The 17,483-nt window shown below is 36.2% G+C and overlaps 1 protein-coding gene across 2 annotated transcripts in view; it reads left to right on the top strand.

Annotated features, from left to right (window-relative positions):
- Tei (irregular chiasm C-roughest protein teiresias) overlaps nucleotides 1–17,483 on the top strand; it is a 679,348-nt gene that overhangs the window by 533,580 nt on the left and 128,285 nt on the right. The window contains exon 9 of one of the 2 annotated variants that reach the window (XR_013010891.1): nucleotides 982–17,483. This exon is cut by the window's right edge and continues 25,890 nt beyond it. Coding sequence is in view for 1 of the 2 variants with exons in the window: in XM_076442334.1 (XP_076298449.1) it covers nucleotides 982–1,254 (273 nt within the window). In the remaining variant the exon portion in view is untranslated. The remainder of the gene's footprint in view (nucleotides 1–981) is intronic. The other variant, XM_076442334.1, reaches the window with a different exon arrangement.

The raw sequence follows: 17,483 nt of genomic DNA, 5'->3' as shown, positions 1-17,483 counted from the left end.
TGTACATCCTATTTAGTTATTTTTTCTTACTTTTAATAGTAGCGAAAATAATTCAGGTGTTCGAGTTAAAATTAACACACCCTGTATATACAAATTCAATATTTTTAACACTAAACCTACCACCACCGGTCAAAATGACCGGTTCCAGATTTTTTCTTTTACAATTATTGAAAAAATAAATTCGATCATCGGTAACTGTTGTAAGCGATCGAAATAAATTTATCTCATCGATAACTGCTTCGAGCAACCGAAACAGTTTTTCTTCATCGAAAACAGTTATCGAGGATCCGATTTTTTGGACACTAATATAACTGTTATTTGTAATCAAAAAGTATAAAAATCGATATTTTTTCATCAAATTGTGCTTCGAATTTTTTTCTTTATATTTTGTGTACATTATCTTAAATTTCAATAATAATTTACTTTTTATTAATGATTTTTATCGTAGAAAATTTTATAATAACTGTTATTTTTGCTCCCTGCTCGCACATTCATCGTGTTCACTCACGATCCATTCGAGAACAAAGTCAAGCCGAATGGGTACCGTGATCCGAAATACGGCGAGAGCTGATTCCAAGCCATCATCTTATATCGGATTAGAACTGTATACAGGGTGTCCCAAAATTCCTTCAACAGCCGGAAATGGGAGGTTCCTGAGATCATTTGAAGCAACATTTTCCTTTTCAAAAATGTTATCCACGGCTTTGTTTAGGATTTATTAACGAAAAACACGGACCAATCAGAGCGCGTGTCTATTGGCCGACTGTGCTAACTCGCGTCTAGGTCGCGCTCTGATTGGTCCGTGTTTTTCGTTAATAAATCCTAAACAAAGCCGTGGATAACATTTTTGAAAAGGAAAATGTTGCTTTAAATCATCTCAGAAACCTCCCATTTCTGGCTGTTGAAGGAATTTCGGGACACCCTGTATTGGGCAACGTAGATTTGATCAAGTGTATTTATTGAAATCAATAACACACACAGATGACCCAGACATGGAAACGGAAGCGGAAGCCTTGAACGGCGAGGCCACCGAGTCCCGGAAGATGGAAGTGCAGATCGGTGGCGCTGTGACTTTGGAGTGCGACGGTGGTTGCTGGGGACATGGTCCTGGAATGGATCCAGTTGGTGGTCCCGGTCCACTGGCTCTGAGTCGGGTCGTTTATCAGGAAGCTGGGGAGTATCGATGCGTCGCACCTGATCGGAAAATGCAGGACACGTGGCGTGCCCAGTTGCCCTACCAAATCAAGGTCACCGGTGAGTCATTCAAAACTTATACACCAATCTTCCCTTTTTTCCTTTTTATCCCGCACGCGTCCATTAACTTTTCAGCTTTGAATCCACTTTGTGACCTCTAATTCGGTGTGACGTATCCATTGGCCACGAATACATTGGTTTTCGTCTGCTCGCTCGATTCAATATTTATTAGCACGGAATCGGCGCGTGTTTAATGTTTATTAAATTATTCGCGGCCCGTGGTCAATTAATCGTTGAACCAATTAAACTGCGCTCCCGTACTGAAAACGTTTGCGGACGAGCCATACAGGTATGTTCCTGTTACATTTCGCGCATAAAGGAAGTATCAAAAGCTATATCGAATAATGAAATGGGATAGAATATGATACACGAAATGGAATTATGGATTTTATCGCGTCCCGCAGACGTATCACCATAAACAGTTCGGAGAAAGAAATATTTTTCCGATTTTTTTTATGTGAAATGCTCTCAATTCTACGAATTATAAGATGCTATAAATATATTAACTTTTGTGATTCCACGATGACGTTATAGCACAGTTTACCATCCTACGAAATCTGTGTTCACCGCTGAAGTTACAAGAATAACTTACAAGGGCAGGACCCCAAGTGTCCCAAAATTCTTCGATTTTGATAATTTTTTGTGAGACGATGGTATATGGATCCCTAATGATGCCTGCGAAATATTATGTGTAGTTACTCAATAGTTTTAAAGATATAAACGATTAAACTTTCATACCTTTCGAAGTTCCATTAGCCGTGTAAGCAGGTCGCGTGAAAGTTCAATTGTTCATATCTTTAAAACTATCGAGTAACTACACCTAACATTTTGCAGACATCATTAGGGATCCATATACCATCGTCTCACAAAAGATTATCAAAATCGAAGTCGGATACTTAGAGGGTCCTTCCCTTGTTAGAATCTAGGGTTGACAATAAGGCGGAACATTTCTGAATTCAACTCTAAAGGTACAAACAGTGAGACGTAAGAAATTTATTAATATAAAGTAAAGGAATAAAAAATTATGTTAATAAAAAATTATCTAGTATTACGTAGTAATACTAACCCTATATAATATCTATAAAAAAAACACCCACTATACTTTCATAAATGACCCCGCTCTAATTACTAGATATCGGATCTTTTTTTCTACGTAAATTGCAACAATCTAGAGGGAAATAGAGATTCATATTCTCTCTTGATATGTTTAATAGATTGAAAATAATATAACAGTATTTTTTTTTTTAATTCTTCTATCGTTTTTACTATTTTAAATTGAATCTACTCGTCCTTATCATAAACGCATAAAATTCGCTGTCTGATAACACTGTCCAACAAATTTCAACTTTTTAAAAGTATTTCGATTCCCACTATGCGATTCTTATAGAGTTTCTCGCCCTGATTCCGAATCTGTTTTTCATTTTGTTCCTATACGTCCAGGCTTTGAGAAAATGGAGTTTAACAAAAAGACATATTTTTCAACCTTAAACAAATATTGTGCTGTTATTATAAAAGATATTGAATTGTTCTTTACAGCAAAAGATTCTGTGGACTTTCCCGAATACAGTGATATCCAATATTAATAGATTATGATTGTTTAAACATGTTTAACATATGTTTGAACATGTCCACAGAATCTTTTGCTGTAAAGAACAATTCAATATCTTTTATTATATAATAACAGCACAATATTTGTTTGAAGTTGATAAATATGTCTTTTTTTTAAACTCCATTTTCTCAAAAACTGAACGTATAGGAAAAAAATGGAAAACAGATTCGGAATCAGCGCGGAAAACTCTGTAAGAATCTCATAGTGGGAGTTGAAATTCTTTTTGGCTGTTGGACAGTGTAATTACAGTTCGATACGTACAACTATCAATTGAAAACTCCAGATTTACCCCAATTTGAATTTTCCTCGAGTTCCTCTGATTCGATAGGGTCAAATCGAAGTTACTATAGGCTCGACCCCTTTCCTCCATTCGTGTCTACGCAACAGCGATGTTTAGACGGTATATGCGGCGTCTATAACGTACCTTAATGGCGTTTCAGTTGGGTCCAAGTTATATTATCCGTAATTATAGTTGTTGCCAGGACCATTAAGAGGTAGTAATGATATGCAATACCAAGACAGTCCACCTGCAACCGGATCGAATTTGTCTGTACAGAGATTTACTCGCACACAGAGGCAGATCTAAATACATTAACAAGCTATGTATATCACATCGAAACCACTATGTGCTGTGCAAGCTTTACGAGACATCAATTCCCATTCCGCGTCATAAACTTGTTTTCCGCCACCCTTTGCGTGCGCCCATGCCGGGGGTAACATTCCCACGTGTGTACACGTATACATCCAACTACGGCTCTTTCGTAGATCAAACGGAATCGTCCCACAGCATCGAAGACCCTTCTGTATCCCCGACTTTTTCTCTTGTCTACCTCCGCTAATATTCCAGAACACTTGAAAAGTCGAAGGGCTCGCCTAAACTTATTGTATGCTATGGGAAAAATATGGGGTCCATATAGTAGGCGATCTCCTTGCACGGATACATCGAACAGTTTCCAAGAACGTACAGTACACTGGGTGGCCAAATTATTATACTGGTATGGTTGTCGTGGTTTTAATTAATTTAACAGAGTGTACGGATATTATTGTCACTTCGTGTATTGATTAGCTACAGCATCTGACAACGCTGTGAGTAATATGTGAGCATCAGAGTTGGGCATTAATCGATTAGAATTTTAATCAAGATTGATTGATTCATGTGTACAATGAAAAAATCGATCAATCGTTTGATGAAGTTAATCGTGAATCGTTGATTAAAAGAAGAAATCATCGAAAAATCCAAGACTGTTTTAATCAATTGTTGAAGTTAATCGTTAATCGTTGATTAAAAAAAGAAATCATCGGGAAAAAACATGAAAGCACGTAAACAGAGTTTGTATATTATAGACCAAACGCAAGTACACCTAAACTCGGTTTACATTTTTTTCAGTATTCATATAGTTTTGATTCCGTGTTTCATTCCGAAATTTCAGCTGTTAATCATTAAACAATTATCAGATTGACGATTACAATTGGAATGAATGTAATCGTTAATCGCAATTAACGACTAAAGTAGAAATTTAACTGTTATCCCCAATTAACGATTAATAAGTATTCACTCGTTAACCGCAATTTTAACGACTAAAGTAGGAGATTAATTGTTAATTTGGATGAACGATTGAAGTAGAAATATATTCGTCGCAACAATCGTTGCTTAAATTGTTGCCCAACGGAACTTGACAAAGGGAACTTGACAATCAATTGAAGTTCACACGTTTCAAGACTGGTTTCAACTTGAAAACAAACGGCTAGTGACTCATCAGTTCAACGATAAAGTTTGAGTGGGGGTGAAACTTTTTGCCTGATCTACTAAAAAGTTGATCAACTCTATTGTAACAAAGGTTCTCGCTACAGATTTCATTCAACTTTTGTTGATCAACTATATAATCGGTCGATTAAACTTGATTCGTGAGAAGATGCGAATGTATTTATTTAGAATGTTACACTGATTTTTACTGTAACACGTGATCAGAAAAAGTAAATTCAGAATTCGCTATTTTGACAGGTCAGTGACGTAAATCTAGTATTACTGTTAGCAATGTTAGTAACCGAGGATTACCCGACCCTTGAAAACGTCGATTCATACGGGACAGAGAATGTGATAGGAAAGAAAAAGTCACAGGACTCAAAACAATCCTCGGTGGAATAATTTCCGTTAGCGTCCCCTTGTTCAATTCAAGGGAACCATTTTAAAATCCCAAGGATAGCGTTCGACTGGCTTCAGCCCCTTACACGCACGAGTTGCTTGAGCTGCAATCAATAAGAAGTCGAGATTGCTTCAGCGATTGCCTCGGGCTGGATAGCAGGGGTTCGAGGCCCCGACGAACGAGAAGAGGCTAGCAAATTCCGGCACGAAGAAGAATCTGCATTTATTATTGGCGTATAAGCAATGCGGTGGAATACAGTGTTGTGTCCCGCGAACTCTATCCACCCGAAATATCGCCGTTATATTTCAAACAATACGCTCACATGTTTCAAACAAAAGTTATAGGTAGACTTGCGGATCTTTATGCAAAATAATTGAATGTTACTGCTTCCCTCAATGATTTTAATAGAGGAGAAATCATATATTGACATCAATTTTTTTAATTTTACAAGAATTTAGAATTTTATCTACTCAAGTTTGCTATAAATGCCTGAAATGATCCACAATGTAGTTATAGGATTTAAAGCAATCGATAATACGATAAGAGTTTGTCGACAGATGAACACGTCAAGAAGATATCAAGGTTACTTTAAAAAAAAAACTATTAGGATGACTCATTATAACTCAGAATAACTCATTATTTAAAAGAAAGTCGAAAGGGATATTATGCATTTATGACGAAAACCAGACGGTAGAATATAAAACAGTAAACACATTGAATAAGTTTAAGAACATCAGTATACTGTTTTCGACTTATGATGACCATCAAGGAAGGAAAACATTGCCTATTTATATCCTGTTTCTAGAAAATGACACAGAAAACTTTTATTTATCAGTAACTTTTATGTGTCCACCTTATTTTCTAACTCTTCTATTTCCTATTAATTTAACAAACAAAATGAAGTGACAAATAGCTGTAAGGAAATATTTTGAATAATGTCATATTTTCCTAGAAGAAAGAAAATATATTGTGTTTCAAGATATGAAAACTATAGTATATGGCACTGTATAATTATATCCTTAAGCTATGTATGTACGGTGAGCCACGAAAATATTCGTACCACGAAAGTATAATTGTACCAAACGACCTGATTTTTTATAATCAATTACAAGTATTGATTTACGAAATGATATGCAAACAAGATTTTCCAAAAATTTTAATTTACAAGGTTACATGCAAAAATGAAAAAAGGCATTTCTTAAAACTTTTTTATTTGGGCCCTTAATGAAAATTCATAATATATGTTTTGTAGATCTATAGTAGTTACAATGCTTCTAATTGATTATAAAAAATGAGGTCGTTACTTTTCCGTACGAATACTTTTTACACTCACTGTATGTCAGTAATTTAATCGATTACTAAGCATTTAGGTATTGTATATGAGATATTATAACAATTTCGTGTCCATAAAATTTAAAAAAATCATGGGGAATGGAAATATTCTATGTTAAAATATCTCCGAGTGTTAAATGGTTAATAAAAATGGGGATGGTACCAATTTTGGAACAAACAATCCATCAACGAATCAGTTGCAGAATTTGATTTTCCCGTTCCCCGGGAACTGTTACACGTCATCCAAAAGATTACCCCAATTAACCACCGCAAGGGCAAACAATCAGAAACATCGGTGTGGGGGATGTTTGAATAAAGGAAGGTATCCATTACCAGAGTTTCCATTGCGCTTGAGCAATGGTTTTCAGCTCTCGCTTAGCCTTCTGAGTTGCGGCTCAAAGCTTTAGCCTCGGCACACAAACTTATAATAGTCAATTCCATTAGCGGCCGATTCAGTTTTGAATCAGATTCTAATATCGTCGGACGGTTCGTCAGTTCCCGCAGTTGGCGCACCCTTATAATCTGTCAGAACGGCGGACGATCGGTTCCTGTGGAGCTACTTTACGAGTGCCATAGATACCGAAGAAGAGCAGAGAAGTTAAACGTCCGCGAACTTTCCTGTCCCCTTCGAAGGATATTCGCTCGTTTCTCTGGTAATCCAGCGCCGTTTTCATTCGACGTGTTCTAACCTTCGACGGGAGAACTATTATATTTGCTGGGAAATAATATCTACCGGTTTCGAACGAAAGTTCATAGCGTTTTTAATGAAAACATTTTAATCAATTTATAAAAATATATGTTTAATATTATTCAACGATATAATTTCCATTGTTTGTAACAACTTGTTGCCACCTTTCAGATAAACTATAAATTCCTGTTTCCCAATGACTCGCTAGCAACATGTGTTTTCGATTTATAAGCAAAATTACCTACTTATTTAAAATACGACAGAACTTCCCCTCCAACCTAGTAAAATTCAAAGATAAAATTAAGATATTTATTCATAGGTTTATTCAATAATGTATTTTCCATTATGTTCTATTACTTGTTTGCAATGTTTGAGGTAACCTAGCATCTTATTAAATAAACTTATGAATAAATCTTTCAAACTTTTGTTCCAACCCAATACACACGTGATTAATTAGAATAAAACATACTAATTTCAACAAATGGGCAGTAAAAGAATAATTAAATCATATTTCAAATTTATACAAATAAATCCACAAAAAATTTTTGTTGCACGAAGTATTTGCAAATTTTCATTAACGTCAACGATATTGTTAAAGAAGTAAATTAATTGTTTTCTCTAAATTAATTGTCGGTAATTGTTTAACATCGATGCTTCGTTATGTTGTTAACTATTATGTACGTATAGAAGGACTTTTTCAGACATCTTCAAATAATCCGAGATACTTTTAAAATACTATTTACGCTGTACACACACATATATGCATGTACAGATTAATACAAATAAATTCATGTATTTATATTCAAAGTAGGATATTAATTTCCTTAAAAATAATCTCACAACACATAAACATTTTATTATTTTCTATTATTTTCATAATGCTTGTCTCTTATTTATAATATCTTTACTTTTCTAGCAGGAAATATATTTATGAAATAACAAATAAATTGCGATAATAATTTATACGGTTTAATTTCTCTCCAACGAATTAAATACATACATATTTAATTAAATTTATTCTGGGGCAGCACGGTGAAATAAGGTTAATTAATATCAAATGAAACGAAAAGTATACTTTGTTATAGAATTGTGCAATTGATTAGTATTGTGAATTCATGGAAGAATTTATTATATTCATCCCCCAAATTGGACACAGCATAAAGTCAGCATGTGACAGAAGGTAACAAGATTTCCCTTTCCGAGTACGCGGATCGAAGAAGATATATGTATGCCTCCGATAGGGTGCACTTGGATCCCAAGATTCGCCTCTGTAAATATTGAAGTCAATATTTCTCATCCCTGTTTGACATATTTCGTGAAACCTCGCAGAGTTCTTGACTTTTTCCGAGTTATTCGTTGGCGGAAAACGTGGACCACGTTTTCTTCCCTACACCGTGTCGCGCGTCGTCACGAATGTGGCAAAAACGTGCTCCTTTTTCGAAATTGTCGGCAAAGAAATTTCGAACTGTCGCGGGCGACTCTTTCGTCATCGAACGATACAAAGTCATGAATTAGTTGGTCACTTCGTTTTACGAGAGCCCGTAATTATTCTTGCATCAACCTAATATAAATTTGGGCATTTATTATTATTAAACTCACTGAAACTCGGAATAAATACATTCTCCTTACTTTTATATTAGTACATAGTGTCCGAGGAATTTGCATTTATAGATTAAAACTGGCCACCCTGTATATGCATATGATTTCACAGTATTTATTTTATATAACAGCCAGTATAGATTAATTAGTTACAGATGGACTGCGCATCCTTATGCAAAATAAAAATGTTCTGCACCATTTGTGGGAAGCAAGAGCTAAATAACAATTAATTTCATCATTTAATGGCGTTTTTACATTGACAACAACGTAACACTATTGTTAGATTTTTCTAATATTTCATTGTTTTATATTTCACCCTGCTAATTTCTCCATAACAATAGCATGTTACTAATAAAAAAATGTCCCAAAACAACAGTGACCACCCCATTATCCACTATATAAATATACAATTTAATCTAAATAATGTGTGAAGTATATTTGCGAAAGGGTGAAACTGATTTACAAAAAGATGAAATTGATTTGTATAAGGTTGAATTTGGAGTGCAAAACGAATACCAGCCTTTGTAGATGTGGAATACAATATGAAAATCGTACTAAACTCTATCGAATTTTATATTCTAGCATTTCTTAATTTCCTAATTATTACAAAGATCACTTAAACTCGCAATAAATGTATTCTTCTTATACAGTAATATGAAATAGTCGCTTTTAGTGCTCCGTGCCGCGTCGACGGATTAAAAAATCATCGGGGCTGGTTCATTTTGCATGCGCTTACCAGAAGCAATACAATAGCTGTTTTCTCAGTAAAGGCGGAGAGAACTCACTTAGATAAACTTGGCGTACTTGGATGTTCGTACCGCCGAAATTGTGACTGCAATAAAACTACGTTATGTTTGCGGTTCTTACGGTGGGAGGGGGAGGTTGTGGGGTGGCAGTGTTCGCGACACATTCGCGATAATTTCCAGGCAGAACTGCTCGACGCATGAAATACACTTTACGGTTTCACGCAGTTGCGGTCGTTTATCATTACCCACCGCGCTACGAGTTTCAGAAATAAAGCTTTTTCCTGGTCCGAAACAAAAATAAAACGGAAGAAAAGTTCTGGCTAAATGTTTTCACGGTGAACAATAAAAAATAAACAACCGGTTGTTAATTAAAGCCTGCGGTTTTGTTTAGAAGAACGAACGAGTTCTTGTTGATGCGCTAGAAAGAATTCCACGTTTCTCGAACAGTGAAATTAATAAAAAAATATTAATTCTTGCTTTTCTCACCTGCTTTTTCACATTGCTTTTAATCACCTGAAAATACATTATTACCAGATGCATTTATGAAGAAATTGGTTGGATGAAATTTAAACAGTAAAAGATTTTAAACATTCATAATTAAAAATTCATGAAATCAATTCTGCTTCCCACAATTAATGCAAAACATTTTTAATCTGTATAAAGATCCGCAGTCTAATCATTATTGTATGTCTTGGAGATATCTCTACATTGTCTGCGTTTTCAAATAATGCTGTAATGATTTTCTAATATTTTCCCATATCACACACGAAACGGTAAATATACGATGATATATTATTTCAAGTATCAAGAATCGATTTCTGAGTTTCGATTCGAATTTTAATAAATTAGAAGCTTTTATACCTAAACAATATACGTTCGCTACCACTATTTGTTGAGTTGCTTACCTTGAGTGTTACAGTAAGAGTAAGTCACTAAATGAATGAACAATCTTCAGAAAATGTCAAAATAATTTAGACGAGGAAATTCAAGTATGCTCTGAATATTTAAGTAAACTGCGAGACTATATAGACGTCACGTATGTGCAACGGTGGTAGTAAACGTGTTAATAAACTGTTAGAAAGATGAATTATAAAATGTAATAAAATATTTAAAATGTATGAAAATAAATTGAAAATTTATTATATCGGTTATTTCGGTGCATAATTTGCATTAAGAAATTATCAATAGAAAATATTCGTTCGTTCAAATGATATCAAAAAAAGATTGAGCCACATAGTTTGGATAGTTCACATTTTTCTCGATCTCATAAATGTCTCTTAAATTCTCCATCTCGTGAATAATTAAAATCATGACAGTTCGAAAGAAGTGAAAATGTGTGTCGAGTCCAAAAAGACCAGAAAAATGCAACAGGCTCGATGAAGCTTAATATAATGAACAGCTCATTAAACAATTAACAAGCTATTCCAGGCTAGCTAAATCAATTCAGTCGAGATTTTAAATCTCTGACACAGCACAAAGTTTCTCCCTGAATTTCTCAAGTCGATCCTCGTGTCATCGTTAGCTTCGTTTCCCCGCCGTTTAATAAAGATAACGGTCGGCCCCTGACTAAATAATATAAACAAGCCAACTTTGAAAAAATAAACAATGGAGAAATACAGGAGTGGAGCCGAAGTTTCCTCCATCCAGAGAGCCGCGGTCTTCCCATTGTAATTATTATTCCCTTGCGGGGGTACGAAGAGATGATAACTAGATTGCTTAGCTCGACAGTCGAGGTTATTTCTTTAGTTACCAACAGCTCGTTAAGCGTTCGTTAAATCTTCACGCTGCGCCGAGCTAAGGCGTGTCCCGTTTTTCGTCCCCTTTTCAACAGGCCGCTGGCTTATTTAACCGCCGGCACGAGAACTTGTATAATAACAAGTTAAAGTACCATACACCACTCCGTAAGTGGCTTTCACCGGGGATTATCTTGCTTCACCTGGATCCAGCCCGAGGTCTACGCTGAAACGCAAACACACGGGGGTTGTCGGGGGAATCGAGCGTGCTTCGATTTCACACGATTTCTGCCCGTAATCTTCTTCTTTGAAGCCTATTAGGGTAATAGCTTTTCTGCACGATTTAATAACACTGTACAGTTGCCCTCCGGTCAAAGTAACTTCTGTCGTTAACACTAAACCTACCACGGTCGAATGACCGGTTTTATAGATTTTCCAATTATCGAAATTGTAGAAATCCATTTATGGAAAATAATGGAATAAATTTCCTTGTCCAGGCATCTCTATTATATCGCAAAATTACAGACGATCTCTGTGAATTTAGCGTTACCATTTTTATGAGGCAATATTTACTGGATACAGTGTTCTCGCGATTGATGTGACTTTTCTATCCCCACTACTAGGGGGTTCCCCCTTGGCCGATTGATCGCGCCACATAGAAATTAAGGATGTTCTGGAGGTATATAAAAACGCAACCAAATTTTTGAGAATTTCACAAGGTATAATTCTTGCAATTACCAAAGTTTGGGTTCGATTCACTGCACCGTTTAAGAATTATAGCAACTTAATGTTTGCACATTTTAACACGTCTTCTTACGGAGAATTCATAAAATTCCACTTCAAACCCTATTTAAACCTTGAAAAAACTGCGGTGTTTTTTCTCAATGAAATTAAAATATAATACGTAAAAATAAATATTTTGCCCTGAATAAATTTGTACAATCCAATGAGAATGTATTCGCGTTTGCGATAAATAGATTGGTATGTAGTATGTAGTCCACGAATAAGGTGGTAGTGTTTAACCAATGTTTAATTAGTACCGCTAATAACAATAGCACGTCACTAACAAAAATTGTCCAAAAGTAATGGTCACCACCTCCATTATTCCGATATCGTTTCGCTCCCTTCGAATATTAAATCCAAGAAGAACTACCTCCACGGAGGAAGCCGCAAGTAACCAAGCACAAAGAACAATTTATTAATCCTTCTTTTCCTTTTTCGGTGCCTCGGTATCTCGGCCGTAACGCTTCCGACCGGTATCTTTCGTCGGCGATCTAAATTTAAGTAACCCGAAACGCTCTCCGCCCGCTCAGATTTCTATCTAAAATTGTTACCCTTTAACATCATCCGACTCGTGCATCCGACGACCTCGCCGACCAAAGAATTAACAAAGAGCTCGGCCGCGTTTACATCGCGGGGTGGCGAACTTCCGCTGCGGGTTTCCCTAAAAGTTCACGGCGTTGAGTAAATTTTAGGCCGCTATACCAAGTCGAAAATGAAAATCCTCTGCCATTTAGACACCTTAAAATTCTCTTAGCTGCGAACGCGAACCCATGTCGGTACATTTACTAACATAACTACTAGCATAAGGCATGTCCGGCCTAGTAAAAACAGATAAATAATTACGAGATCTTGTTAACTCCTAATATGATCGATCGATCGATTTCATCTTTAATGCGAATTTCGCTACGATCCTTGTATGATTGTTTTTTCGGGAAGTTATTGAATTTAGAAAGGAAAATTGTGACTTTGGCATTAGAACTATGTATAATAAATAGACCGCGAATTTTTTTCATGCAGAATAAAAATTGTCTGTATCATTTGCAAGAGACTAGAGCCAGATAGACGTTTCAATTCTCATTTTAATCATCTTAAAAAGCTGAAAACACTAGATTGGCGTTATTAGATCATTCTAACTTTTTCACTGTTTTTTAAATGGCAACCACTCATTTTTGCCCTAAACGTATAAAATCCGCAATCTAATAATCAATTATAAACACGATCATTGAAAGTAGATTATTAACTCTAATTAATAACAAAGGTCGTTTTACAAAGTATTCTATAATATTTTCAAAGTAAGTTGCTGTTTTGACATTGCTTTATAAATAACCAAACACTTGTACCTACATTTATTCACAGCAAAACTGAATGGTGTTGTGGTCAATTCTTTTTGTAAATACGGGATCAGCAAAAATTTCACACAAATCATAAAACATTCTATAAGTATTATAACGTGTGTACCCTATCAAAATGGCGCTCACATATTTATTTAATGTGCTAAAAGCATATATTGTATAACAAGTTTAACACTGTAGAATATATTTCCATCAAAAGAATGAGGCATTACAAAAAATGCAGTACAGGACAAAGCACATAAGTTTGTTTAATTGTTGAGCGAAAACGGCTCGGCACGGAACGTGTTAATTAACCCATTGCACTACGTTGTCGTCGATAATAAAACATTACAAAACATAAAATTTTCATTTCGTTGAAGATTTATAAACTTGAACTTGTTTTATACAATGTAGCTAAGGAATAAATATTTTGTTTTATTGCAGCAACCGTATTTTTTTTTATCACATATATATGAAAATATTGTATTGTACACTTTTTATAAAATATTGTACACTTGTAACTAATATAGTGCTGAAATTGTTGGTGCACTATATGAGTCACTAGGCTGGAGCGCAAATGACGCGTTAAACTTGTTTCGTGAGAACGTGCGATTAGGATGACGAGTCAAGTCGTCACTGGAATTCGTTATCACCTTTCAGAAACTTTTCTCCAATGTAAAATTGTTACCCTCTACAACATGATCCGCGGCTCGTGCATCCACCGACTTCGCCTCGCAAAGAATTAACAAAGAGCTCGGGCGCGTTTGCATCGCAGGTTGGCGAACTTTCGCTTACGGATTTTCGTAAAAGTTCGCGACGTTGTGTAAATTTGAGGCCGCGGCCCGGTGCATCGGTAGCCTAGAGCAAGCAAGGAACTTTCCCGGCTGAATTTTCCTCGAAGCAGCGGTATTCGAGGGTAATGCGGATACCCGCAAGAGGGTTAATCCCGTCGTCGCGACGCAGTGCGACCCCATCGTCGCCGTATTCGAGCTGACAAAGTGGAATCGCGCGCGTAGCGATGCCCCCGCGATTTCATATTTGCATGCTTAATAAAAGGAACGCTCGAATCACCGACTCATTTACAAGGGAAACGTATCCGAGTGGCTCGAGAACAAAGGACTGATTACGGGATCAAAGCGCAGGAAGAAAAGGGGGTGGATAACGTTTCCCCGTGAAAAGCTCATCCTATCCCCACCTGATCCAGCCCGTTCCCCTCTTCTAGTCAAACCGACGCCAATAGCTCACGGCGTGTTGTAAATTTTTCAACGAGCTCGAAGTTTCAGTCGCGGGTATCATTCGCGGATGGGGTTTCCGGCTCCCGCGACTCTCTCAGATGAATCCGCTTGCGCGCGTAAATTAAACCGTCTCTCTCTTTGTGGCCCGATTCGTTACCGCGATGCGATTAAGGGAAGATGAATCGTATTCTACTCGCTCCGAACATCGACCCTTACTTTACTCGCCGAGCTCTCGATACATTGCCATAGAAGAATGGTTAACATCGAGTTCGCTTGGAAATTTCGCAAAGTGATTTTACATTTATCTTTTTTTTTTTCATTTGTCGCGCGACAAATCAAATTTTCCACAAAGTCAAAAGAAATTTAGTGGTTGCAGTAAAAACTGCAGAATAAAGATTATCACAGGAATCACTTCACTTAAGCTCTTTGATTATGAACAAAATTAGTTTTTTAAGGCAGCTGAATGATTATGTTACCCACAAATGACCGACGCGGACTGCAAGAATGGTACTGTGTGTCCGACGAACTCTGTCCATCTGAAATATCTTCATCTACATATTTCTCTTATTACGATAATTTTTTAAATATTGGACTGTACGATTTGAACTTTTTTGGGAAGCTAGAGCAACTGGTTTACTGCAGAATGTGAAAAAATATTGTTTCAAAAATTGCAATTGGTCAGGATTGTAGAGAGAATACTGAAGGTTGCATTTTACAACTTTTTTATGTGGGCCTATATTGAAAATTTAAACAATTCGTTTCATAGATCTGTGTAAATTATATGTATTGTAAAAGTTTCATCGAAATCCATAGATTTATTGCAGTTAGAAAAACTGCAATTTCTACCATCTTAAACCGTTTGTTGCGCATTCAACGTTGACCGAAATGTCTTTTCTAAATTGTCCATGTAAGCTCACTGTAGAAAAAGTTGCAAAATACAACTTTTACTATTTTCTCTGCAATTCCGACAACTTGCAATTTCTGTCAATAATTTTATTCACGTTGTGTAGCAAACCAATTGTTCTAACTTCTCAAAACGGTTCAAATCGTATGATCCAATATTAAACAAGTTGTCTTTTTAAGTATGGCATTCATAGACATATAGCATTAAAAAAAATTGATCTTCGCTTTCCAAAAATAATGTAAATGTACAAAATTTACATACCGTAACTTGTTTCACATCTATTTTTTTTTTAGATAGTTACTGTTTACAAAAGAAACGCTGGCCAATTCACCCCGAACACCCTGTATACAGTTAGGAGCATAATTGATCACAGACACTTTAAATCAAAATAATTTTTTCGTGAATCGACCATAAGACTTTAATTTCCCTGTAAGGCTAGAAGAATTAGTTGAGTAAATGACGTCTAAAAAATATGTTGAAAAATGCATTTGGTGGGAATTGTGAAAAACATAGTAAAAATTAATTTTCACAACTTTTTTAGCTGGGCCCATAACGAAAATTTAACAGATGTGTTCGGTTAACTCGTATAAATTATATACGTCCTGAAAATTTCATTGAAATTGGTTAAATTGGTTTACGAGTTATAAATGATCAAAAGTGGTAAAAAGGCCGAAATCATGAAAAATTGCAATTCTTGCCACTTTTGATCGTTTATGACTCGTAAATCGATTAACCAATTTCAATGAAATTTTCCGAACGTATATAATTTATACGAGTTGACCAAACACATCTTTTAAATTTTCGTTATTGGCCCAGCTAAAAAAGTTGTAAAAATTAAATTTTTAAAAAACATATTTTATAAACGTCATCTACTAAACTTCTAGTCTTACAGAGAAATTGAAGTCGTTTGGTCCAGTCATAATAAAGTTATTCAGATTTCAAGTGTGTGTGATCAGTAGGCTCCAGACCTTTATGAGTTTATGAAAAAATTGGTTGGGTAAAATATAAAACAGTAAAAGATTTAAATAATTGAAGGATGTTGTAATATTGTTTTTTACTGTAACAAAAAAGTCGTTCAGGGATAAAATCAACTTTTATGTTATTCCTGCTTCCTAGAATCAATGCAAAACATTTTTATTTTGCAGAAAGATCCGCAGTCTAGCGATCAGTTATGCTCCTAACTGTATGCAGACAACATCACTAGTATTTATACGTGAATTTCGTTATTCATCATGCTATCTCATATCGTGCACTCGGTCTTCCGGAATTATTGCTCGAAAATTTGAAAGACAGGGGTGGCGGTATAGCTATGCACCGCGGTGTATGTGAAACGCGTATCTTCGAAACCGCGATAAAGACCGCATTGACGCATAGTCGGCGGTAAAGACGTATCTTATGGCGTTATAATTGAACGCGCAAAGGTGACGTTCTCGAAGTGTCGCGATTCCGGCGGTTGCCAACGGAATTTCGCTTTCAGGTACACGCGCGGGCACATACCTCGTGGAAACCGTCGCGAAGCCTCTCAACAATTTTCCCTCCCAGCAATCTCGGGCTTTCCATCGATTGTTGCGCCAAGTTTCCGTCGACGTACTCGGTGTGAACGATTGCGTTCACAGCAATGTCGAATGCACGCGACGGATCAAGAAAATTTCCTGTGATCGACGGCGATGGCAATACGCGAAACCACGAAACGTCACCTGTTCTGCATTCGCATTGCTCGATGTCGCGAACTGTTGATGATAAGACATTTCGGTAGACACATACTCGCACGAGTATCCTGATTTTTCGAGGAATTTTCAGCTTGTCGTTTTGATTTTTAATCTTTCAAGGGAACAATATTGAAATGACATCTCCGTTTCTTAATGTCACTTTCGAAGATGTAGTTCTTGCAAAAATATTCGACACTTCTTTTTCAGCGACTATCGTTCGCGTTGAAGCGATGAAAACAGTCCTCGCAGTGTGGGGTGAGGACTATATTTGGTCGAGTATCTTCGAAACTATTGCAATTAGAGGACTGGCTTAATTAGCGAAGTTGTGTTCGTTTTAATCAAGAATTCGACTGCATAGTATATCAACATTTTTTCGATAATTTTTCAATTTAAACGTTCATCCGTGGTGCACAACT

This window comes from Lasioglossum baleicum, chromosome 18, assembly GCF_051020765.1.
Source record: "Lasioglossum baleicum chromosome 18, iyLasBale1, whole genome shotgun sequence".
Taxonomy (NCBI): domain Eukaryota; kingdom Metazoa; phylum Arthropoda; class Insecta; order Hymenoptera; family Halictidae; genus Lasioglossum; species Lasioglossum baleicum.
This window is presented reverse-complemented; position numbering and strand designations above follow the sequence as displayed.